The 27195-nt window shown below is 43.9% G+C and overlaps 1 protein-coding gene across 1 annotated transcript in view; it reads right to left on the bottom strand.

Annotated features, from left to right (window-relative positions):
• ASTN2 (astrotactin 2) overlaps positions 1–27195 on the bottom strand; it is a 139305-nt gene that overhangs the window by 77323 nt on the left and 34787 nt on the right. The window contains 5 exon segments of the mRNA XM_032233217.1: positions 12118–12243; positions 15195–15269; positions 16667–16751; positions 24123–24153; positions 24156–24287. Coding sequence (XP_032089108.1) covers positions 12118–12243; positions 15195–15269; positions 16667–16751; positions 24123–24153; positions 24156–24287 — 449 coding nt within the window.

Below are 27195 nucleotides of genomic sequence, written 5' to 3'. Positions count from 1 at the left end.
AACCATCTTTGGATCCAGCCGTACTTAACAACTACCGTCCACTCCAACCTCCCCTTTATTGGGAAGGTTGTTGAGAAGGTGGTGGCCTACCAGCTCCAGCGGTCCTTGAGGAAGCCGATTACCTGGACCCCTTCCAGTCCGGCTTCAGACCTGGTTACAGCACAGAAACCGCTTTGGTCGCATTGACCGATGATCTCTGGAGAGCCAGGGATGGAGGCCATGCCTCCATCTTGGTTTCTCCTCGACCCTCGGCGGCTTTCGATACCATCGACCATGGTATCCTTCTGCGACGACTGCGGGAGGTGGGGGTGGGAGGCACTGTTTTGCAGTGGTTCTCCTCCTACCTCTCGGACAGGTCGCAGTCGGTGTTGGTCGGGGGTCAGAGATCGACCACGAGGCCCCTATCATATGGGGTGCCGCAGGGGTCGGTCCTGTCCCCCGTACTATTTAACATCTACATGAAACCGCTGGGCGAGATCATTCGGAGGCACGGGATAAGATACCACCAATATGCGGACGATACGCAGCTGTATCTGTCCGCCCCGTGCCAACTCAATGAAGCGGTGGACGTGATGAGCCGGGTCTTGAAGCCGTTAGGGACTGGATGAGGGCTAACAAGCTTGTACTCAACCCAGAAAAGACCGAGTGGCTGTTGTGTTTCCCTCCCAAAAATTTGGTTAGTGTTCCAACGCTCAGGCTGGGGGCCAAATTTACACCCCTCAGACAGGGTTCGCAACTTGGGAGTCCTCCTGGATCCACAGCTGACCTTAGATCACCACCTCGGCTGTGACCAGGGGGGCATTTGCCCAGGTTCGCCTGGTGGCCAGTTGCGACCCTACCTGAATCGGGAGGCTCTCACACAGTCCTCGCGCCCTCGTGACCTCTAGGCTGGAATACTGCAACGTGCTCTACATGGGGCACCTTGAAGAGCATCCGGCGGCTTCAGCTAGTCCAGAATGCGGCCGCGCGAGTGATTGTGGGTGCACCTCGGTTCGCCCACATAACACCTATCCTCCGCGAGCTGCACTGGCTACCTGTTGATCTCCGTGTGCGCTTCAAGGTGCTTCTTACTACCTATAAAGCCCTTCATGGTAGTGGATCTGCGTACTTGGGAGACCGCCTCCTGCCAATTACCTCCTCTCGACCCATAAGATCCCACAGATTAGGCCTCCGAGTGCCATCTGCCAGCCAGTGCCGGCTGGCAACTACGCGGAGGAGAGCCTTTTCTGTAGCAGCTCCGACCCTCTGGAACGATCTTCCCGTGAAGATTCGTACCCTCACCACCCTTCAGACCTTCCGCGCAGCCCTCAAGATCTGGCTATCCCGCCAGGCCTGGGGGTAAAGACCATAGTTTGCCCCCGCCCGAATGTTGAATGAATGTTGTTTGATTTTAACTATATACTGTGTTTCTATGTTATTGTACGTCTTCCCCTCCCATAAGTTGTTAGCCGCCTGAGTCCCCTCAGGAAAAGGGCGGCCTATAAATAAACGCAACTCAACTCAACTCAACTCTACCTCCCCTGCCTCGCCTGACTGCACGTCCCTGGATAAGAGTCCAACCTCCTGCTCAGCATAACAGAATGACAGAATTGGAAGGGACCTTACAGGCCTTCTAGCCCAACCCCCTGCTCAGGCAAGAAACCTTATGCCATTTCAGACAAACGATTGCCTAATCTCTCTATTGCCTCTATGGGAAGACATGGGAACAGCCCTCAAAAATCAGCAGGCAGCCCTTTTCTGCTTGAACAAATAATATGTTTAAGGGATCAATATATCCATGAAGAGATTTGTCATTAATTTCTAAGAATTACCCTTTAATTCCTGTGGCTACAATCTCCTCAAATTAATTCACTGTGCTCTCAGTCTCTTGCTCCATGGGGAGAGCCCAAAGCAATTAAGAGGAAAAAAAACCCCAGGTCAGCAAATTCTCATTTGCACAGAAGACCTTGGCATGGATTTAAATCAAGCTTTAATCCCATCAAAAGGGAGAAAGAAAGAAGGAAAGAAAGAAAAGGAAGAGATGTGATGGCTTTATCCATGCTTCTAATCCATCTTCTCAATGGCTGCGTTTAGACAAATGTTTAAATCAGTCCCTGCAACATCTCATTTGTCATGTTCCTTAAAATACCCCGGGACCATCAATACACCTGATAGAACATACTATGCTTAAGACACAAACGAAGCCACAAGTCAACAGGTAACCCAACTCCACATGCTGTGCAAACACAGCCACAAATTTTGACGTGGGACTCCAGCTAAGCAGGTCAAGGGGGAACACAAATCATGAATGTACTTTCTTCGGATTCTAGATTTCCCAAACGCCGTGCGCCAAAGGAAAGCTTTAAATGTCCTTCAATTCCTTTGTCTGCAAAGTACTAACAGATCTATTGTTGTAGGATCTAGGCTGAGACAATGGCAAGATAAAAGTGCTCCTTCAAAGCTAGAGTTACATTAGAAATATTCAATTAATGCCGTGCTGGGTTTTTTTTTTTCCTTCTCCCTGTTATATTTTTTTTCAAAGAGGCTCAAATGATTTGACAGTAAAGAAATAACTTTCTGTTCCCATTATTTCGGTTTCTTTATCCGTGTCTAGTGCTTGTATCTGGGAATGAGAGAAGGGGAGCAGGAGAAGCGAAAGAGGCTGCAAACTATATCAAACATATAATCTCCTTTATCTAACTTGATGTCACCGCTGCTATTTCCCAATCTGAAAAAAAAATAGTTCCTTCTCCTCTTGTAATGAGAGTGAGGGAACAGAAGAAACCAGAGAGAGTGCAAATCATTGCAGCAAGTCAAGTCAAGTAAAATAAAATGTTTATTATATTATGGTCACAGACCAGCATACACTGGAGCCACAATTAAACACCCAAAGCCACATTATAACCAAGTTGTCAGGGTTCCAATATCATCCAAAATTGAATCAGAGTCTGAGGCAAAGCATGCTCAAAGTTCCAATTTATGAAAAGCCATGTTGGCACATCTGGGAAAACCTGAATTTGAAAGCTTCCCGGTTTTCCCCATCCAGTTGAAAGTCCAAGATCTTGCCCCCCACACCCACAAGCCCATTTCAACTGGGTGGGAAAACTGGAAGCTTTCAGATGGTCCAACCTTCCACTGCCACACTGGCAGCTTCCACCCATCCAGTTCCGCTCAGGTGCAGAGGTGCAAAGACCAAGGATGACCTTGGCTTTCTAGAAAGAATGTTGCTATGGCTACATATCATCTAACTCCGTACAATCCCCCCTCCCATTTTCCCACAATAGAAAATGCATAGTAGAATAATAGAAAGTGTGCCAGGCCAAAGATCCAAAGAAAAGATGGCTACAGGCCTGACAGAAGTCCAGAGAAAAGCAGACCATTGCAGCAAGCCAAGTCAAGCCAAACCCAGCCCAGCCCAGCCCAGCCCTGCCAACTCAACTCAACTTTTATGAGAGAGAGAGAGAGAGAGAGAGAGAGAGAGAGAGAGAGAGATAGATAGATAGATATGGGGTGAGAGAGAGGGAGAGAGAGAGGTGGGTGGGAGAGAGATGGAAGAGAGAGAGATGGGGAGAGACGGGGAAAAGAGAGAGCTGGGGAGAAAGAGACAGAGAGAGGGCAGGAGAGGGAGAGAGGGAGAGAGATGGGAGAGAAAGGGGAGACAGAGACAGGGAGAGAGAGGGGAGAGGGAGGGAGGAGAGGTAGAGAGAGAGAGCTCATCCTTCCAACGTTGCCCATCTCTGCTGTACAAACCCACTCTCCAGATGTTGCAGCTGCACTAGGCATATAAAAAGTTAAGTCTCAGGATACTGTAATTTTGCTACCATTACCTATCAAAACATGCCTATCGAGTGATTTGTTTCCTTTTATTGCTAAAGTACTTGGAGTCTGCCATCTGTCAGCTGGTAGAAGACAAGCAAACCTTACTAATTTTTATTACCGATGGACGTAAACGGGGGGCTATTACCAACTGCTGTGTTGCTGAAGAAAGAGGGACAGAATTTCGAGGAATAGCATCTTCCCTCCTTCAACCTCACTCTTTAAAAGGTGAGCCAACTGTCCTGGGCCAAATTTCAACCAAGCATTGCCCAATGTTTGTCCCACTCTAGTTTTATTTGGAATATATAAGGACTTCAGAGAACCGGTTGTTGGAAGAATCCCCTTTTGTTTTTTCCCCACTTTATAGGGCTAATCCTGTAAGGAAGGCAGGAAGGAAACATTCTGGTGTTGTTTCTAGCCTCACCTTTGTGCCCTGCTTACAGAAATTGTCTCCCCGGTTAACCCTTATTACATTGTCACAGCTAAGGCGAAGATGCACCCATCGACCTGAGTGAGTTGGCCATGCTCACCCAGTCACATGACCATTGAGCCACGCCTACCAGGGCAGAGAACCGGTTGTTAAATTATTTGAACCCCACCACTGCACAGACACATGGGTCAACAGTTCTAGGAGTTCTAGTCCCAATGACCATGGGAGTCACCAGGTTGGGGCAGGTGGATCCATGCCTACAGATGAAATGGTGTCAACCCAGAAGAGTAGGCTTCTACCATTTTGAATATCTAATTCATGGAAGCAAAAGCACTGTGCAATTTCCTAAATTGCTTCTTACTTCATTTGTGCTTATCTGAGCCAGATGTCATTTATACCACTCTATAAAGCCTCAGTAAGGCCACACCTAGAATACTGTATACAGTTTTGGTCACCACACTATAAAAAGGAGGTTGAGACACTAGAAAGAGCGCCGAGAAGAGCAACCAGAATGATGAGGGGACTGGAGGCTCAAACACACGAAGAACGGTTGCAGAACTGGGCATGGCTAGTCTAGTGAAGAGAAGGACCAGGGGAGGCATGAGAGCAGTCTTCCAATACTTGACGGGCTGCCATAGAGAGGAGAGAGTCAAGCTATTTTCCAAAGGCCAGATGAGGAATATGGATGGAAACTGATCAAGGAGAGATTTAACCTAGAAATAAGGAGAAATTTTCTTGACCATGAGAACAATCCACCAGGGACAGAAGTTGCCTTCAGAGGTTGTGGGAACTTCATCACTTCAGGCTTTCAAGAAGAGACGGAAACTAATAAAGATTACTTTAAAAAAAAAAAGAAGAAGAGACTGGACTGGTCTAGATGGCCTACAAGGTCCCTTCCAACTCTGTTATCTGTAAAGGATATTGAGACTCTAAAAAGAGTGCAGAGGAGCAACTAGGATGATTAAGGGACTGGAGAAAACATATGAAGAATGATTGCAGGAAACTGGGTATGTCTAGTTTAATGAAAAGTAGGACTAGGGGAGACAGGATAGCAGTGTTCCAATATTTGAGGGGCTGCCACAGAGAGAGGGGGTGAAGCTTTTGTCCAAAGCACCTGAAGGCCAGACAAGGAATAATGGATGGAAACTGACCAAGGAGAGATTCAACCTAGAAATAAGGAGGAATTTTCTGACCATGAGACAATCAAGCAATGGAAGAGAAGTTGCCTTCGGAAGTTGTGGGATTTTCATCACTGGAGGCTTTGAAGAAGAGACTGGACTGCCATCTTGGGGATGGTGTAGGGTCTCCTGCTTTGGAGGAGGGTTGACTAGATGATCTACAAGGTCCCTTCCAACTGTTCTGTGTGCATCTCATATTCAGGTGATTGCTCTGTCATTGTATATGTGAAGGGCTGCAGGGCTCACAGAGCAAAATGACCAACAAGGTCACGACTGGGGAGCTATGAAACAGGAGATGTTCTGCTTGCAGCTGGCAACCAGCCGTTCTATTTTGTTTTGCCCATTTTTGTGGGGGGAGGGAATTGTCTGTGTCAGCCCTCAGGAAAATATTTGGCAAGATGATTGGCCTTAAAACGAGAGGCTGGTTGTAGCAGCACAATGGAATAAGCAAGCCAAGTCCCTTGGCTATAGAAAGAATTGACAGGCATCAGCTGGAGTTCAAGTAAACCTCTGGAGGAGGCAAAATGTACATCCAGCTGTCAGGCTGAGGAATGATGAAGGTCAACAAAGGTGATTTGTCTCCAGAAGGTTGACAGTCATCGGCTGCAAGTCACTTCTGAGCCATATTGACTTCTATCTTTCTTCCATGGTTCTTTCATCAGGAGGCCAAGTCAAGATGCTGACATGCCCTAGGCCGACTTTCTCTATTTCTCTTCAAAGTTACCCAAACAACCTTATTTCACCCCAGTGCTCGTGTCTCTCTCTCTCTCTCTTTTTTTGCAACTGATGGTAAAAATGGTGAGAAGAAAGGAAGGAGGAAGGAAGGAAGGATTGGTGGATGGAAGGAAGGAAGGAAGTGGGAAGGGAGTGAGGAAGGAAGGATGGATGGATGGATGGACAGAAGGAAGATCGTATGGGAGGGAGGGATTGAGGAAGGAGGAAGGATGAATGGATGGATGGAAGGAAGGAAGGAAGGAAATGGGATTGGAGTGGGAAGGGAAAGAGGGAGGATGGATCAGACGGGAAAGAAGAGGAGGGGTGGTAAGGAAAGATGGGTGGATGGGTGGAAGGAAATGGGATGGGAATGAGGAAGGAAAGAGGGAGGATAGATGGATGGAAGGAAGGAAGATCAGATGGGAGGGAGAGATTGGATGAGAATGAGAAAGATGGAGATGAAGGAAAGGAAAGAAAGGAGGGTGGAAGGGATTGAGGAAGGAAGGAAGAAAAGATGGAAGGAAAAAAGGAAGGAAGGAAGATAGTATTCGAACAGTTTTGCCCTCTTTTGGTCTTCGGTAAAAGCATCCAACCTCAGAAAAAATTCAGCAAATTTATCTCCCCTTTGAAAGAAAGCCAGTTCTCATTTATCAATTAGAGCTAGCATTCCCTCTGGGCTCCATGTGTATCCCTCCCCAAACCCAGATAAAGGAATGAAGAAAAGGGTTCACACAACCAAGCAGAAATATGAGAAAGGAGGAGAAAAAAGGAGAAAAATGCTCTCTGTTTCTCCTTGAACCGTTTCCGTGCTCCTTCAGGCTCCTCTCCTTAGATAATTTGCTGCCTTGAATTTCTTCTAAATAGTTCTACGTAAGGCCGGCTCAAAAGTTGTGACCCTCCTAACCATACCAACAAGCTCCGAATCCAATGGCGATGTCCGTTTTGCTCTGCGCATTCATGGAGAGCTAACCCTAACCCGAAGTGGAATTTTCCCCCATGGGATTTTCCCATGTATGTTGCCAGAAGATTACATAAGGCCGGCTTAAAAGGCGTGCCCCATCCTAACCAAAATCATTTTGCTCTGCGAATTCATGGAGAGCTAACCCCAACGCTCCTTGTTAGCACATCCGAGAACACACTGAACCAAGGCCGCCTTTAAAAATAAAATAAAAATGAAACGACTTGGCCAATAGCTTCCAGCTTCAACAATGGTGTGGGAGGAATTTGTGCCTGGAGTGGTACTAAAAGCAGATCCTTGTTCGTCTCAGCTGCCCCCTGAGTGAACATCAAAGCTCTCCTCCAAATGTCTTCATTAAGATATGAAGGCCGTGGCGTGACCTCTTCCTTGGAGAGCTTATAAAAGTGTCTTCGGTAGAAGTTGCTTAGCAATCTTCCTCCATTAAACTCTAGGGAAAGAATGACCCTCTGGGCAAAGTGTCGGGCTAATCAAAGGTCTGGAGAACACAAAGAGACTTCCAGTCAAGCTATTATTATTATTATTTTTTAAAAAGAAGAAATTAGAAGATGGCCATTAGAACATCACATGTGAAAGAATAAGCCTGCCCTGAAAGTTGAGGTGTCCTGACTCAGAAAGAAAATGATCTAGTTCATAAAACACGGAGGGAAGGGAGAAGAACCCCGAGCTCAAAGAAGAATTGTTAAAAATGAAGAGGATGGCCAAAGATTCTCCAATGTTGACTGTTCAACGCTGGAAGAGTTATTTTGAGCCTCCAGAATGAGGCAGAAGAAGGAACTGCTTCTGAATTCAGCTTTACACATGTCCATTTGTCTGAAGTGGTGTAGGTTAGTGGTGCAGGGGGGGACTAGAAGACCTCCAAGGTCCCTTCCAACTCTGTTATTATTCTGAATTCTATTCTTTTTCTACTCTACCTCTATTCTCTATTCTATTCTATTCTATTCTATTCTTCTAGTCCAGTCCTTATTCTATGCTACATTCTCTCTTCTATCATTCCACATTCTCTATTTCTATTATTCTACATTTTCTATTATTCTTCTTATTCTATTTCCTATTCTGTTCTATTCTAATTCTCTATTCTATTACATTCTCATTCTATTCTAATTCTCTATCTATTTACATTCTCGATTTTTCTTTTCTTCTCTATTTTTCTCATTCTGTTCTGTTCTATTCTATTTATTCTACATTCTCTATTCTGTTCTATTTATTCTATTCCATTCTAGTTGTCTAGTCCAGTCCTTATCTATTGTATTCTATTCTACATTCTATTCTTAGAATCTCTCTTCTAACATGTTCCTTTCACTTATTTCAAAGCCATTTGAGATGAGGCCGACCACCACCCGTTCTGGCTGCTATCTCCATTAAATAAATGTTCAATCTGCTAAACCTTGCCCTGTATTTTACTTAACATCTTCTCTCATTTCTTGCCCTTTATATTTTTTTTTTTGCTGTTCGTACGCTTTTTCTAAAATATTAATTTATCAGCCTTTCTTTCAAAAGATGCCACCTCGGCAGCCTTGGCTGGAGGAAGAAATAACTACCGAAATGCTAAAGCGATACATTTTCCCCTATTTCTGCTGTATCCATTCTTTTTTCCCACTTCTCCTCCTTCCTTTTGTGTCTTTTATAGTCTCTGCCTCAATGAACAGTGGGGGGCTTATTATTTATCAGGAGTTCTAGGGGAGAAATGGCGAATAGAAGACAGCTCTGCTAAAAGCAGAATGAAGAGCTGGGAAGAATGAAGAGCTGGAGAATATACTGGCTCTTTGTAATTCCTCTCCAAGCAAGGAAAGGACTTGAGATTGCCCACAAGTGCTCCAGACAATCACTTCTTGTGAGGTGATTACAAGAAAGCTTAGACAAAGTAATAGCCATCCTGTTCAAATCATGGCAGATAGCTCTTTGTTCACAGACTTCCTTTTCTAACCTAGCACTAATGATGTTGCCTAGTTTGGTAATGAAACATCTGCAAGAAAACAACCCAGCTCAGAAAGCACCAAGGACCCCTACAATCCTCCTCCTCCTCCCTGCAAACACCTCTCCCTTCTAGCACTGATGATGTTACCTAGTTGGGAATGAAACGTCCACAAGAAAACAACCCAGCTCAGAGAGCGCCAAGGACCCCACAATCCTCCTCCTCCTCCTCCTCCTCCTCCCAAACCCCATCCCCTTCTAGCACTGATGATGGTACCTAGTTGGGTAATGAAATGTCTGCAAGAAAACCACTAAGCTCAGAGAGCACCAAGGACCCCACAGTTGTAGTTGTCATAGTCACCGTCCTCCTCTTTCTCCTCCCCGCAAACCTGACTCCCTTCTAGCACTGATGACGTTATCTAGTTTGGTAATGAAATGTCTGCCAAAAAACAACCAAGCTCAGAGAGCATCAAGGACGACTTCTTCCTCTTCCTCCTCCTTCACCACAAATTCCACTCCCTTCTAGCACTGATGATGTTACCTAGTTTAATTAAGTGTCTGCAGGAAAACAACTCAGAGAGCACCAAGGACCCCACAAACTTCCTTTTCCAGAAATCCTTTGGTCACTATTTTCAGCTATGAAGAACTTTTGCACTGACAAATTTTGAACAGCACTGGGTGAGTTTCCTTCTATTGTTAGCGAAAGAAGTTTTAAATATAAACTTAAGGCCTTTTTTTTTTTTAAAAAAAGTGGAGTGATTAGAATGTTGATTTGGGAAAATTACAAATGAACTAAGGGTCCAAATGGATTGGAGAGAAGATTTTGAAATTAATTATGAGAATCCTTTCTGCGGGAAATTCTTGAATTCTTTAAAATACCACAGAGAAACACACACTAGGAGGAGGAAGAAGAAGAAGAGGAAGAGAAGGAGGAGGAGGAGGAAGAAGAGAAGGAGGAGGAAGGAGAGGAAGAGGAGGAGGAGAGAGAAGGAGGAGAGGAAGGAGAGGAAGGAGAGGAAGAGAAGGACAGGAGGAAGAAGAGAAGGAGGAGAAGGAGGAGGAAGAAGAGGAGGAGGAGGAAGAGAAGGAGGCAGAAGAAGAAAAAGAAGGAGAAGGAGAAGGAGAAGGAGAAGGAGAAGGAGAAGAAGAAGAAGAAGAAGAAGAAGAAGAAGAAGAAGAAGAAGAAGAAGAAGAAGAAGAAGATAATGCTGTGCCAGGAAAAGTAGCCCAAGTTCTAATGCTAACACTGGATCAGTCTTTCATTCCTGAGATATTTGTAGAAGCATCCATAATTTCACATCAAATATTTATTCCTACATTTATTAAATTCTGAATAATTCAACACTTGCTGCATGTCACAGAGAGGCTCCGTTAAGCATTCTCAGCTGACTGTATCTGGATCTCCAGCTCATGCCTTCTAAAATTGGGATGTTCTAGAGAATCTGATGCTTTTTCCATTATTTGGAGAACGTTTTTGGGAAGAAATTATGTCTTCACTCATGACAATTTGTCAGTTATCCCTTTGATGGATCATGTCTAGTTTTTGGTTAGGGAAATTAATACTTATGTGCATTATGGAATAAAGAAAGTTGAACTCAGTCTAAAGTAGAAAATCTAAATTATTTCCTGAGATTCCTAAACCTTCCACATGTTTCCAGAGCAGCTAGAGATTTCTAGTTCAGGGGTCACCAACCTTTCGGACCTCAGGGACTACTAAATTCATAATTTTAAATCCCGTGGACCACTAATAGGATCGGTCTAATGACCAGCTGGGTGGGCGTGGCAGGGTGGTCATGTGATATAGATAGATAGATAGATAGATAGATAGATAGATAGATAGAGAGATAGATAGATAGATAGATAGATAGATAGATAGATAGATAGATAGGATAGATAGATGAGAGAGAAGATAGATGAGAGAAGATAGATAGATAGACAGACAGACAGACAGATGAGAGAGAAGATAGATAGATACGATAGGATAGATAGATAGATAGATAGATGAGAGAGAAGATAGATGAGAGAGAAGATAGATAGATAGATGATATAGATGATAGATAGATGATAGATAGATAGATAGATAGATAGATAGATAGATAGATAGATAGATAGATAGACAGATAGATAGATAGATGAGAGACTTAGACTGATAGCAATAGCCCTTAGACTTATATACTGGTTCAAAGTGCTTTAAAGTCCTCTCTAAGTGGTTTACAGAGTCTGAAAACTGCTTTACATGATCTGCCTAATGACCAGATGAGTGGGTGTGGCTAGGTGGTTATATGATGATGGGTGTGACCAACTTTTTGTCACACATATCGAGGGGCATCTCGCTTGCTTCTACTCACCCCTCTTCTCCCAGCCACTCCTCACCTGACCACCTGGGCTCCTTACGGCCCCAACAGGAAGCAGTTGCTGGAGCTAAACAGCCACCATTAGAAATAATTGGCAAAACAGCACAGTTGGATCTGACCGAGAAGGAGGCTCAGCCGAAGCACGTCACTGAGGACTAGGAGCATGGGCTTTCCAAGCAGAGGGAAGACCTGCAGGAATGCAAGGCCAGGTGCTGGCCCCTGGAGGCTCAGTGGGCTGAGGTGGTCAGCCAGTTCCAGGCCATGATGCTGTCCCACTGGAATGAGGCCTTCCGGCTCTTCACCACCAGTGGCTCTTCCCTCCAGCCTGCGCCCAAAGCCCCCCACCAGGAGGCCGAAGGAGACCCCAAGTCAGAATTTCTGCCCCCCTCCAACCTGCACAAAAAGACCCCGAAGGGGGAGACTCTCTGCAGCAACATAAGCGTTCATTGCACGTATCCATCCCGGGGTCGTAGTTTGAGGACCCCTGATTTAATTCAGTATAAAAAATGCAAATCATTTTTCTGCGAACCACCAAAATTTTCTCACGGACCACCAATTGGGGATTGCTGTCCTAATTGAGTGAACATTCGCACAACTGCAAAAGAACACCGAAAGGGCTTAGCCAATAAACCTGGTCAGTTTCCCATGCAGCCAGAGAAACTTACAGTTCAAGCACCCCGTTCAGTACTGAGCTGGGAGACTGACCACAGGGCCGAGACCTTTCCAATACCATGAGTTGAATAAGAAGCTTCTCACCTGACGTCTGCTGGATCTTCTGTCACGAGGACGTCCGTCTTGCAGCTGGCCAACGGATTGATGGAAAGCTCCACCGGAGGAAGCACAAAACTTTTACTCACGGGAAGCCAAAGGCCTTGGCCCAGGCTGTAGGTAGACCTTCAAAAAAGAAGATACATGAGAGCAGAAGACAAAAAGAAAAAAAAAAACCCAATGCCACTTTGAGGACTTTGGACTTTCTGATTCCAAGACTCAGCACAGAATCTCAAAATGTCAATTCCCGGTGACATGGCTGGAAATCATCATGTAGCAAAGATGTAAAGTTTAAGGTTCCCCTCGCACATATGTGCTAGTCGTTCCTGACTCTAGGGGGCAGTGCTCATCTCCGTTTCAAAGCTGAAGAGCCAGCGCTGCCTGAAGACGTCTCCGTGGTCATGTGGCCAGCATGACTCAACGCCGAAGGCGCACGGAACGCTGTTCCCTTCCCACTAAAGGTGGCTCCTGTTTTTCTACTTGCATTTTTTATGTGCTTTCGAACTGCTAGGTTGGCAGAAGCTGGGAGAAGTCATGGGACCTCACTCTGTTATGCGGCGCTGGGGATTCGAACCGCCGAACTGTTGAACTTCTGATTGACAAGCTCAGCATCTTAGCCACTGAGCCACCACATGCTGTAGCAAAGATGAGGTTCTTTCAAAAGTAAAGGCTTTGAAATATTGTTTAATTTTTGTCTTTGGTCAATGGTGGCCAAATGACAGCAGAGATATCAATGACTCTCATTTTAATAGCTTATATATTTAGATGGTGCTGAAAATTATGGACCAATAGCATTATTTGAGATTGCATCAAAGGTAATGGTTTGAAATGTTGTCTAACTCTTGTTGGGTTTTTGTGGTCAGTGGTGGCCAAATTATGGAAGGGATACTAATAAATATCATTTTAACAGTTTTTAGATATTTAGACTCTGCTGAAAATTATAGACTAATAGCATAACTAGCCAGAAGTGAAAACAAGAAACCCTTGAAAATGTATATTTTGGGTGATTGTCAAGTAGAAATGTTAATATCTCTTAGATTGTCTTAGATGTCTAATGTTTATTTTCTTAGCACGTATTTAACTAATTTGGGATTGAGGCAAAAGTCCTATAAATCTTATTAATAAATCATTGTTTAAAGATGGCTATAAAGTTATAATATTGTGTGGGCCTGGATAGGAGAGGTGAGATATTCAGTAAATAATCTTTAGTTAACTACAATAGTAACAATGAAATGTTAATGGACAATATCTAATGATACATACAGGTGTGTTACGGGTGGGGGGGGGGAATGCTTACATATCTTACTTAACTGAATTAATTTTAGAATATGTTATAAAGCTGCAATGTTATTGGAGATCTATTGAAATTGCAAATGAATGCCAGTAGGTGGTTGTGTCTTCTAATATAAATGATACTAGATAAAAACAGTTTAAACAATGGTAACTAAATGAGAATTATGGTACAGGGATTGTAAAATACATAACTTTTTTTCCCCTTGACTTAAAATGTACAACCTGATTTGAATGAAGCATATGTAAGGACTGTGGAAGAAACGCCCGGAATATATTTGTAACCAATCGATACGCTTTCAACAAGATGTAACGAAAGATGATTTTTCTTCTTTTTCTTGTTTAATTAAAACAATAAAAAAAGTTTCTCAAAATAAAAAAGAAACCCTTGGATTTTGGCCCAGAGTTAAGTCAATCTTATCTTGATGCAACCATCCCATGTATATTGAAGACAGTTTAGTTTGCTTGAGATAATCAGAAGTGGTTGAAAAACCAGCATGCCCACACAATGAATCGTTGGAACACTGTGTCCTTGCTCTTCAGGAAGAAGAGAGATGTACATTTACTATTGTACATAAATGGCGAGGAGGGGGAGAGGGTTGGTAGTTTTAAATTTCTGGGCATTTTATCTCAGAGGACCTCTCATGGACCATGAATGCTAACATGCTTGTGAAGAAGGCACAGAAGAGGCTGCACTTCCTGAGAAGAATGCTCAGGAAGATAAATCTATCTCAGCATCTACTTCTGTCCTACGTTCGCAGCACCATTGAGAGTGTCCTGACATATGGCATTCTTGCATGGTTCAGGAGCAGCTCTGCAGCGGACAAAAAAGGCTCTCCGGAGAATCATTCAAACTGCCCAGAATATCACTGGGCTCCAGCTACCAGCCCTGGAGGACATCTTCACATCTCGATGTTCGAGAAAGTTGCATATCGTTCTCAGAGACTCTTCCCATCCTGATTACCATCTTTTTAGACTGTTGCCTTCTGGCAGAAGATACAGAACCATTAAAACTCGGACCACACGTCTTCCGAATAGCTTTTATCCCAGAGCTATCATTGCACTCAACAATGAACTAAAAGGGCCACCATCAGTAAGCTATTGGAGAGCATTACTTGGTCTGTTGTGTGGATGCTTGGATGGTTTAGGGCGGGGAATTTTTTGGGGGGTGGGTGGGGTGTTGGGGATTGTCATGTGGTTGGGCCCGGTCTCTGGGTGTTATGTGAATTTCGTTGTATGTGTAAACTGTGTATAAACGTACAATGACAATAAAGTAAAGTAAATGAAATGTTAGAACAGCATGTCCATATGTGCTGGAGGGGAAGAGATCACTGAACAATGATCTCGCTTCACAACGGAAATTTTAGGCTCAGAATAACAACTTCAGCAAATGTCTGCAAGAAAACCACCAAGCTCAGGGAGCACCCAGGACTCCACAATCATCATCGTCATCTTTTAATGACTCCATAATCCCTTGCAGAGTTGAGTCTGGGCAACTGAATGGAGCTGGGTATTTACTGGCCAGATGCCCTTCCTGTCACCAGTGCAGAGTTTTGTGCAGCAGATATATTCTCATTGTGCCCAGAGAGAGAGAGAAATATCTGCCTCCACCTAGGATCGAACTGACAACCTCCTGAGTGAGTTCCACCTCTAGGCCACCTCACCACTCACCAAGGACTCCACAATGACCCCTAAAATTGAACTGCCCCTTCCCCCCAACCCAAGAAAGGACAGATTGACGGCAAAACTTCAACCAAACCGATTGCATGACTCACCTAAGAATTTTCTCTGGAGCTTGTTCTCCTGTCACCAAATCATAACCTCTTTCCAAAGTTGTGTACGGCCAGGGGCTGGCGAAAACAAAGCAAGAAAACAGTCATTATTATACACGGAAGGAGTTGGAATTTAAAAACAGGAGCAGCTAGAACCAAATCCATTTCCTTTTTAATAACAACATTACTCAAACGCCGTATCATTTTCTCATCTTTGGCCCAAACAGCTTATCCTTTCGTTTCTTTCTTTTCCCGTAATTATGCTAGTTATTTATGGCATTCTAATGCATTGGCAGCTTATCTATATTTAATTATATTTATTGTCCTGCTCCAGCCTCGTGGCTCTCGCGGATTGATTGATATTAAGATGATATTGAAGTAACGATTCTAAAGTCAGGCGTGCTGGCCGCTGTTTATTGTTTAATGGTTCTTGAGACTTCAGAATTGAGCATCGGGCCATGTAAATCAGAGCAATTGTCGGAGGCATTCCAATAGGTCCTTTGTTGACAAGCTGAAGCACCCGTAGGATTGAAACTAAGATTCCTGGCTTGAAAACTTCGCCTACTAGCTTTGAGGCAGAGGCCACATCACGTAATTTCTTTACCCCAGAAGCCAATCTTTAATAAACACACACTTAATGCATTATTCATACAGAAATCTCCTTCAGGAGAAGAGATTTCAAGGGAGCAATGAGAAGTGTACTCACACCATTGCGAAAGCACCCAAAGGTAAAGGTTCCCCTTTATGTGCTAGTTGTTCCTGACTCTAGGGGGCGGTGCTCATCTCCGTTTCAAAGCCGAAGAGTCAGTGCTGTCGGAAGACATCTCCGTGGTCATGTGGCTGGCATGACTCAACGCCGAAGGCGCACGGAACGCTTTTCCCTTCCCACCAAAGGTGGTTCCTGTTTTTTTACTTGCATTTTTACGTGCTTTTGAACTGCTAGGTTGGCAGAAGCTGGGACAAGTCACGGGAGCTCACTCTGTTAGGCGGCGGTAGGGATTCGAACCGCCGAACTGCCAACCTTTCTGATCAACAAGCTGAGCGTCTTAGCCACTGAGCCATTGCGTCCCTCATTTTTATATAGGAAAAAGCAAAAAAGCTGCAATTTGATGTGAATGCCTTATTTTACTGTAATAGAGAGAGTCAGAAGTCAATGCTGCTTTTTCTTGCTTATCCTTCCTCACTTCTCTTTCCCTCCCCACTCCTTTTCTATTTACTTTGTACTTTGGGTTTTATGCCACTTTGTAAGAACTCCATAAAAAATGTTAATGGGGGAGAGGTAGGTAAGCAAACAAACCCCCTTTGAAGCAGAATTTGGGGAACAGATTGTGCACCTGGTTGAACATGGAATTCTTCTGAAAATTCTGGTCCCCATGGAAAAAGATGCTGCTTTAATACTGTCCTTCCTTCCTTCCTTCCTTGCCAATTTTCCCTGGAGATTGCCACCCTGTCCCACAACACCCTATCATGCTCACCCTTCACTGTGTTCCCAGGTGTTACGGATACAAAGGTGTCGATGCACAGGATCGGGGGCGTATCCTTCATGGCAGCTGCACTCACCTGGAAACAAGAGCAGAGCTCCAATGTTCAACCCCGCCTTACCTTTGCCATCCACAGTTGTACAGGTAACCCTCAACATACGACAACCACCCAGCCCCCTCCCCAATTTGTTGTTGTTAATTTGCACATGTGACATAGCCAAAGCACAGGTAGTCCCCAACTTAACAACAGTTAGAATAGAACAGAATAACAGAGTTGGAAGGGACCTTGGAGACTGGAAGAAATGGTGCTGGGTCTCCTGGGCACCAGGTTGGACTAGATGACCTCCAAGGTGCCTTCCAACTCTGTTAATATGTTAAGGGGTTGGACTAGATGACCTCCAAGGTGCCTTCCAACTCTATTAATCTGTTAAGGGGTTGGACTAGAAGATCTCCAAGGTCCCCTCCAACTCTGTTAGTCTGTTAACATGTTAAGGGGTTGTACTAGATGACCTCCAAGGTCCCTTCCAACTCTGTTAAATCTGTTAAGGTGTTGGACTCTGTTAGTCTGTTAATATGTTAAGGGGTTGTACTAGAAGACCTCCAATGTCCCTTCCAACTCTATTAATCTGTTAAGGGGTTGGACTAGAAGATCTCCAAGGTCCCTTCCCACTCCGTTGTTCTGTATAGTCGGAACTGAAGAAGCTTCTTGGACGAGAAGCGAAATGCCTTCAAGGGAAAAAAAAAACCCAAATTCCAGTTGCCTTTTTGAAACATGCACCTTTTTGAAACACCTGCATATTTAAAAGCAAATCTATGGGTGGGAGCACACCCTGTTTTTAATGAAGAAAAGGGTTTTTAATGCCCCTGCCACTCATTAAAAAAATGCAGTCGAAAGCTATCTTGCCCTTCCCTTCCTCATTTCTCATTCCCTCTTTCTTCTTTGCGGAGAACTTGCCCGGCTGCTTTTCAGATTGATCCCTTGCTTTGCAAAGGAAAATACATATCCCCAAGCAAGCCATGTAGAAGAAGAAGAAAAAAAGAGAGAGAAATAATAAAAGATTAATTGGATTTGTTCACCCAGGAAACTTTGAAAGCCAGTGTTGATTTTTCTTCCCGTTTTTTTTCCTCTGGCAGACACCTTTCACTGACAAAAGGAGAGTTTTAAGCACAGCTGTGTTGGGGGAGGTTGTCTCTTTGAATCCCAGATGTTCATTTTGATACCTCCTCCCTTCAGGTTAATGCAGTTTCCTCCGCCCCAAATATCTTAATATCTTACTACTTGGCTGGTAGTCCAGTTTGTCTGGTCCTAGAACTTTAGCCGTTAATTGATGAGTTCTTAGGAGTTTATCTATGTCTCTATTCTTTGCTTTGTTACTCCAATCCTATCAACTATTTTGATTATATGTCTTTTCTCTACTCTAGCGACGTCTATTCTTTTCTCCGGATTCTAGCGACGTGGCTAGGCATCTGTCATTTTAAGATAAGATCAATCCCCAAATTTGGACGGAAATGACTTTGTAGGCGACCCTCACTCTGTCAAGGAGTACTCATCTCAAATATTCTAAGCCCAAGAGCTCACTGCAACAGCATTGCCAAAAAGGCATTAAGAGTTGTTAACCTAATATGGCGAAGCTTCTTCTCCGGTAACGTACTGCAAACTAGGGCATGCAAAGCCTTTGCCAGACCAATCCTCGAATACAGCTCGTCTGCCTGGAATCTACATTGTATATCAGACATTAATACAATCGAGCAGGTCCAGATATTTCATGAGAAGAGTCCTCCACTCCTCTGCTCATAATAGAATCCTTATGCCACCAGGGTCAAAATTTTGGAACTACATTGCCTACGGTTTGATCTAAGCATAGTACACAAAATTGTCTGCTACAACATCCTACCTGTCAACGAGTACTTCAGCTTCAACCTCAACAATACACTGACAAACAATCAATACAAACTCGATTGCAGAAAATACGACTTCAGCAACAAAGTGGTCAACGCCTGGAATGCTCTATCTGATTCCGTTGTTACATCCTCAAACCCCCACAGCTCAACCTTAAACTGTCTGCTGTGGACCTCACCCCATTCCCATAAAGGGAGCGTGCATAAGCGCACCAGCGTGCCTAATGTCCCTGTCCTACTGCAACATGAGATGGAGGACATGTTCATCTCTGGAGACCTTGGTGCTCTCTGAGCTTGGTTGTTTTCTGCAGACGTTTCATTACCCAACTAGGGAACATCATCAGTGCTTGAAGGGAGTGAGGTTAATAAGAGAAATAACAGCAAACCCTCTCCAGCAGGCAACACCCAGATAAGGAAGGATTAACACCAGACAAATGAAGGAGCAGAAAATGCTAGTCCAATCAAGGAATCACTCAGAAGAAATCGCCATCATAATACTGGCAGGGGAAGCTACTGCATATAAGTAGTAAAATTCACTCCCTTCTAGCACGGTTGATGTTACCTAGTTGGGTCATGAAACGTCAGCAAGAAAACAACCAAGCTCAGAGAGGATTAAAAAACCCCACAGTCATCATCATCATCATCCTTCTCCTCCTCCAAATCCAAATTCCCTTCTAGCAGTGATGATGTTATCTAGTTGGGCAATAAAATTTCTGCAAGAAAACCACCAAGCTCAGAGATCACCAAGGACCCATAGGCCTCCTCCTCCCCTCCTCCTCCTCCTCCTCCTCCTCCCCCTCTTCCTCCTCCCCCCCATATTTTCCTGCTCTCCACAAATGATGTTGCCCAGTTGGGTCACGAAATGTCTGTAAGAAAACCGCCAAGCTCAGGTAGTACCAAGGACCCCACAGTTCAACCCTGAGCTACAACTATTCCTTTCTATTGATATTCATCTTCATCTATTCACGTCTGCATATTAATAGGGTTTTCAGTTCTTCCAAACAAAAGGTCTGGAGCTGAAAGTTGGAAATAACAAACAGGCTGTAAATAAGGCCGGTGACAAAAGCCCAGCTAAAAACCAGAAAACGATGGGAAATCAATGCATCTCACAAAAAGTGGGGAAAAGGGGAAGGAACATATTTCATTTCCGCAGCATGTACATGGAGGGACGGGAGTGCAAACTCTATCAATTACAGATGTGCACAGAGGGAAAAAAAGGTCAATGTTTCTCATCGGTGATATTCATCCAAAGAAATGAATATGCCTATTTGTAGCAACCGTCAAGTAAATTATGTTCTATTTTATATTCTCTTCCTCATTCTATTCTTATTCCTTATTCTGTTCTGTTCAATTCCATTTCATTCTATTCCTTATTCTATTCCTTATTCTATAGCTTATTCTATTCTATTTTATTCTATTCTAGTCCCTGCTCCTCTTCTCTTCTCTACTCTTCCTACTTTCTATTCTATTCTATTCTACTCTATTCCTTATTCTGTTCTGTTCCATTCCATTTCATTCTATTCTTATTCTATTCTATTCCTTATTCTATTCGTTATTCTATATTATTCCCCTACTCCCTATTCTCTCTCTACTCTCTCTCCTCTACTCCCTATTCTATTCTATTCCATATTCTATTCTATTTATATTCTATTCTATTCTCTACCTACTCCCTCTTCTCTTCTTTCTCTTCTCCCTTCCCTTCTCTTCTCTATCTACTCTCTTCTCTCTACTCTCTTCTCTACTCTCTACTCTCTATTCTATCTATTCTATTCTATTCTATCCTATTCTACTCTATTCCTTATTTTTTCTGTTCCATTCCATTCCATTCCATTCTATTCCTTATTCTATTCTATTCCCCTACTCCCTATTCTCTTCTCTACTCTTCTCTACTCCTATTCTATTCTATTCTATTCCATATTCTATTCTATTCTATTTATATTCTATTCTATTCTCTACTCTACTTCCTCTCTTCTCTTCTCTTCTCCCTCTATTCCATTCCATTCCATTCTATATTCTATTCTATTCTATTCTATTCTATTCTATTCTACCCGTCGCACCTCATCCTTCTGTTCTGTTCTGCTCTATTCTATCCCATCCCAATTCTCTATTATGCTGCATTCTGTTCTGTTCTATTCCATTCCTCCCTAACTCTTTCTCTCTAGCACATACACAAAGCAACTACGCAATGCGTAGCCTCAGGAATTTCTGAGGTCTGTTTCACCCTGTTAAAAGCAGACTGATGCAGCCGTGCATGTTAAATAGCTCTTCATCAAAACTAACAAAGATTGCCACTTTTTTTTAATGCATTGGCTTCACAGTCAGTAAATAAATAATTCACACACAATTTGTTAAGGTAACCCTGATGGCGATTGCCGGAATGAAAAGTCAGAAATTAAAATGATTAAAAATTAGAAAACAAACAGTTCATCCCTGACTTACGACCACCATGGAGTTCAACATTTCTGTTATTAACAGAGACATTCATTGAGTGAGTTTTGCCCCATTTTACGACCTTTCTGGCCACAGTGGTTAGGTGAACCACTGTTTTTTCTTAAGTAACACAGCTGTTAAGGGAATCTGGTTTCCCCATTTCTCTGCTGGCCAGAAGGTTGCAAAAGGAGATGATGTGAACCTGTTGAAGGTGAGTCCATTGCCAAGCATCCAAGGTAAATCAGGTGGCTGTGTGGATGCTTCAATGGTCATAAGTGTGAAAAAACAGCCATAAGTTACTTTTTTCAGTGCTTTGGTCGTAAACAAGACTTTTTTTTGTAAGTTGAGGTCTACCAGTGTGACACTGAGAAATATGTAATACAATTATGTACGGAAATAGAAATATTTCTCAACGGCCAATCTCCCCAGTTGAGAATAGATCAAGGAGACTAAATGACATTCCTTCTCCTGCCTCTTCGCTTGGTACCCATGTTGTCTCTGTTGGGGAAATCTAACACAATGTGATAAAAAACCAAGGCTGTGATCAAAAGACTAAAAAGACTTTTCTCTGCTTGCCTCAGGAAGTTGTAAATGCTCCAACACTGGAAGTTTTTAAGATGTTGGACAACCATTTGTCTGAAGTGTGTAGGGTTTCCTGCCTAAGGACGGGTTGGACTAGAAGACCTCCAAGGTCCCTTCCAACTCTGTTATTCTCTAGGGGGCAGTGCTGACTCTAGGGGGCGTTGCTCATCTCCGTTTCAAAGCCGAAGAGCCAGCGCTGTCCGAAGACGTCTCTGTGGTCATGTTCACTTCCCACCAAAGGTGGTTCCTATTTTTCTACTTGCATTTTTTACATGCTTTCAGACTGCTAGGTTGGCAGAAGCTGGGACAAGTCACGGGAGCTCACTCCGTTAGGCGGCACTAGGGATTCAAACCGCCGAACTGCCAACCTTTCTGATCAGCGACACCTTAGCCACTGGTCCACCGCTAATGATATGCTAAATTGCAAGAGCTCTTTCATAAAATATTCACCATCTTAAACATGTCTTGATATTAAAAGATTAAAAGTCCGGGGGAATTCATCCCGGCGACACCCAAGACCTGATTTACGAGCTGCTAGGAGCTGCTAACTTTCTGATTCAGAGGCGAGGTTTCCAAAAGTAACCTTTCCAGCAAAGGAAACAGGGGTGGGGGGAGTGGATTTAGGGTGGGGAGTGGGTGGGAGGAAAGGAGAAACCAGGGAAGGATGAGTTGGCAGGAAGGCATTTGTCTTGGCTTGGAGTGGGGGCTGAGGGATGTGGAAGAGAGGCAGCCCCCGCGCTGCGTTCTCCGTTTGTTTTGAAGGAAGGGTTCGCCAATCGAGCGGCCCTTTAAGTCATTTTCTTCTCTCCCGAGTTTTTATCAGCCTGGGTCATTAATTCCTCACACTTACAGAATAACAAATATATGTTCTACAAACTAGACAGACTTTGGGGGAGGGGGGGAGAGGGGAAAGTGAAATAAAACATCCAGTTTGGAGAAGAGCAGAAAGGAGCATCCTTGTGAGATATAAAGATGTCAGTGGCTATTCCTGGGTTCATTAGTGGATTAATTAATGCGGGTGTTTTACGCCACACTGCCAGAACCTAGAGTTCCCCTGCATTTTAAGTCCTCCTCCTCTTCCTCCATGGTCTCCTCCTCCTCCTCCCCCTCCCCCTCCATGTTTTCCTCCTCCTCCTCCTCCTTCCTTCTCCTTCTCGTCTCTCTTCCTCCTCCTCCAACCCCTCCCCATCTCCTCCTCCTTTCCTTCTCCATCTCCTCCTCTTTCTCCTCCTCCTCCTCCTCCTGTTTTCCTCCTTCTCCCCCCTCCCCGTGTGTTTTCCTCCTCCTCCTCTTCCTCCCCTTCCTCCTGTCCCTCTTCCTCCCACTCCCCTCCTCCATCTTCTCCTCCTTTCCTTACTCATCTCCTCCTCCTCTTCCTCCTCCTCCTTCTCCATGGTCTCCTCCTTCCCTTCTCCTTCTCCTCCCCTCCCCTGCCATGTTTTCCTCCTCCTCCTCCCCCTTCCTTCTCCCCTTCTTTCCCCCCCCTCCTTCCATGAAAACACGATAAAGGTTAGGGAGACCAATATTCAGAAGTAACCATATAGAATGGAATGGATTGAATAGAATGGAATTGAATGAAGTAGAGTAGTAGAGTAGAGTAGAGTAGAGTAGAGTAGAGTAGAATATAAATAGAATAGAAGAAAGTGGAATGGAATGGAAGAATAGAATAGGATGGGATGGGATGTAATAGGAATAGGAATAGGAATAGGAATAGGAATAGGAATAGAATACTTTATTTAGCCAAGTGTGAATAGACACACAATGAATTTGGTCCCCATGCAGTAATGCAGGCCAGTTAGTCTCCAGTGAAAACTGCAAGCCGAGATTTGAAGATGGGCATATTTACATCTCACTTAGCGATTAATTCCACAAGCCTTCAAGTTCACAATCGTCCTAGCTGGGCTTTTCCACTTTGACTTTGCTGATTAAGTCACCATCGCTGGCTGCGTAGGTCATGCTTGGCTATAAATCATGGCTTGCCAAACACAAAACGGTTGAGTTCACACCATTCAGCTTGGGGTATCCCAGCCCTGAGCTTTCTAAGCAGGCAGCATTTTAGCACAGGGGGGAAGAAGGATACTACGGATGGGTTCTGCTAGTGCCAAGTGGTTTACACGCCCCTCTTGGTTGTGCAAACAACACATGCAGCGTGATTCTATTAGAAGGAGCTTTGTTTTCGGGAAGCTGAGGTCTTTCTCTCTGCGTTTTGACCTTCTGCCGGCAATTATCCGAGAAAGGCAGCTCCGAGCAATCTGTTCAGATCCTGAGCCTACATTACTGTTGGAATGAGGCCAAGTCTACTTCCCAGCATCAGGGATTTTTACCAGAGGTCACCCCCCTGCAAATGAGCTGGGGGGGGGGGGAGGCAGAGGAGGGGATGATGTGATCTCGAAGGCACTCTTCCCAGGATCCTGGGAAGAGCCATTGTGGCACCATGGCTAGAATGCTGTACTGCAGGCTGACTCTGCCAACTGTCAGCAGTTCAATCCTGACCAGCTCAAGGTGAAGAAGACCCGAGATGGCCCAATTGTCCACTTACCAGTTTCTTCATCACAGAGATGTTCGCAACGCATCCGTTGTTCTCTGCCTGCCCACAAAGATCGCGGACCCATGGTGAGGTGGCATTGATTTGATAGTACAGGGAGAGCTTTGCAGGATTCAGCCAGTCGGAGATGTCCAAGTAGCTGCCCTCACTCACAACAAACTGCTTCCTACAAGACAAAGAAAGAAGTAAGCCAGAAAAAGATGGACAGAGTGGAGCATTGGGCCCTGTCTAACAAAATAAAATGCAATGTAGAGAAAAGTAAAGTCTACATGTAGAATAACTAAAAGCCACATATAGAGACTGGGTGAAATCAGGTTTAATAGCAGTAACTGTGAGAGGGATCTTGGAGTCTTAGTGGACAACCAGCTAAATATGAGCCAGCAGTGTGCAGTGGCAGCCAAAAAAGCCAATGCAATTCTAAATTGCATTAACGAAGGATATAGTCAAGATCAAGTGAGGTTCTAATACCATTCGATAAAGCCTTAGTAAGATCACACCTAGAATACTGCATCCGTTTTGGTCACCACACTATAAAAAAGATGTTGAGAAGAGCAATCAGGATGATTAGGGGACCGAGGCTAAAACATACTAAGAACGATTGCAGGAAACTGGACGTGGCTTGTCTAGTGAAGAGAAGGAACAGGGGAGACAGGATAGCAGCCTTCCAATATTTGAGGGCTGCCACAGAAAGAAGAGAGGTTAAGATATTTCCAAAGCACCTGAAGGCCAGACAAGAACTAAAAAATGGATGGAAACTAATCGAGAGATTTAACCAGGAAGTAAGAAGATTTTTTTCTGACAGTGAGAGCAATCAACCAACGGAACAAAAGTTGCCTTCAGAAGTTGCGAGAGCTTCATCCCTGGAAGCTTTCAAGAAGAGACTGGACTGCCATTTTGTCAGAAATGTGTAGGGTCTCCTGCTTGAGTGGGGGAGTTTGACTAGAAGACCTAGAAGGTCCCTTCCAACTCTGTTAATCTGTAAAATAGCAGCTAGATAGACAATAAGCCAGGAGATACCTTCACAAAGGAACATGGGCCAATCCACAGCAGCAGAAGTTCAAAGAGAACCAGGAATGGCTTTTTGAGAAGGTGACTAAGATATAACGTGGCGCAATTTGGGCCAATCACCAGGAGATGATGAATTCTAGTCCTGTCTTAGGCCACGAAAGCCGGCTGGCTGAATTTCGGCCAATCACCAGGAGACTGTGAGTGCTAGTCCCTCCTTAGGCATGAAAGCTGGCTGGCTGAATTTGGGCCATCACCAGGAGACGGTGAGTTCTAGTCCTGCTCACGGGGTTTGTTGAGGAGAAAATAAGAGAAGGAAGGTGTGTTGGAAATATTCACCCGCAGGAGTTATTTGCAAAAAATAATAATAATAATAATAATAATAATAATAATAATAATAATGATAAAGTTAAGATACAAATGAACAAACTTCATGTTTTAAAGCCTTTCTTTCACCTTCATCTCTCCCAGAACCCAAACACACCGTGCAGTATGCACAACAACAACGATACAATAGCCAGGAATAGCAGAGCGGCTGGAAAAGTTGCCAATTTGAAGGAACCACCAATTAGCAAACATTTATATGCATGCTAGTCACAAGACTGGTGAGAAATCTCAGCATGATGAATATTTATTAACACAATGCCTTAAAAAGTAGTGGTTTTTTTTTATTTATTTATGAAGAGTTGATGATAATGTTGAAAAAAAAATTAATGTGCTGGTTATATGTCTGTGTACATCTGTGCCTGCGAGTTCCTCACACACACACACACACACACACACACCACACACTGTACATCCATTCTGAAATGGCAAAAATGTGTTTTCTCCCTACCACTTGGGAATATGCATCTTCTAATTAGGCAAATGTATTTTCAGTTTTCCCTTATCTAATATCAGACAGGCAGTGCAGTAAGGGTGGAGAGGGGGCGATTTTTACAGATGCTTGCATCCTCATTAGCCCTGATCTTCAATTACACTGATTATAAGGCTGTTTTCAAATGTGACAGAGATCAGGGCTGAAGTGCAGAGAGGAGGAAGAGGGAAGGAAGGAGATGAAGGAATAGGCGAAGGAAGGAGATGGAGAACGTAGTAGTAGGGAGGGAGGAAGAAAATGAGGAAAGAAGGGAAAAAGGATGGAAGGAAGAAAAGAGGAAAGGAGGAAGGAAAATGGGAAGGAAAAGAGGAGGAACAGGGAAAGAAGATGATGGAGAAGGTAAGAAGGTGGGATGGAAGAATGGAGGGAGGGAGGAAAAAAAGAGGAAAGAAGGATGGAAGGAAGGAAGAAAAGAGGAAGGAAGGAAAGTGGGAAGGAAAAGTGGAGGAGGAAGAGGGAAGCAAGAATGTGGAGAAGGTAGGAAGGTGGGAGGGAAGGAGGAAGAAAAAGAGGAAGGAAGGAGAAAAAGGAAGGAAGGAAGGAAAGAGGAAGGAAGGAAGAAAAAGTGGGAAGGAATAGAGGAGGAGGAAGAGGGAATGAAGGAGATGGAGAAGGGAGGAAGGTGGGAGGAAGAAAGGGAGGAAGAAAAGAGAAAGGGAGAAAGGAAGGAAGAGAGACAGAAAGAGAAAGAAAGAAAGACAGATAGACAGACTTCCACCGTCCTGCCAGGGTTTTGCAAACAAATGCTATGGAAACCCACTGAAAACCAGGAACAGATTTCTCATTCAAGGAGAAAGATGACAACTCTTAAGGTTGCCCTTGCATGACTCTTTTCTCTCTGATGAATGGGAGAAGGCTGCTCCCCAGCTCCATCATTTAGCCTCTTGAGATACTCTCAACCTTGAAGTGATAGGAGAAGGTTAAGTTTTGCTACTGTCCATCTTGGGAGAAAAATGCATTTGAGAAGAGGGAATAGTCATATCTGAGCTTGCAACCAGTGATGGGTGAAATCTGGCCTCCAACATGCAACAGACCTTTGTTCTTTGTTCTTGTGCGTAAGGATGGTTCAAACTTCTTTTCATAGGTTTAAAGCATTTGTTCAGGGGATTAATGCTATTGTAAATGTGTTCTGGTAGTCCTCTCAACAGCTTTTGGGGTAAGAACAGCATATTACAATTAAACTTT

Source organism: Thamnophis elegans, chromosome 16 (assembly GCF_009769535.1).
Source record: "Thamnophis elegans isolate rThaEle1 chromosome 16, rThaEle1.pri, whole genome shotgun sequence".
NCBI lineage: Eukaryota > Metazoa > Chordata > Lepidosauria > Squamata > Colubridae > Thamnophis > Thamnophis elegans.
The sequence above is the reverse complement of the archived record's forward strand: the minus strand, read 5'-3'. Positions and strand labels throughout refer to the sequence as shown.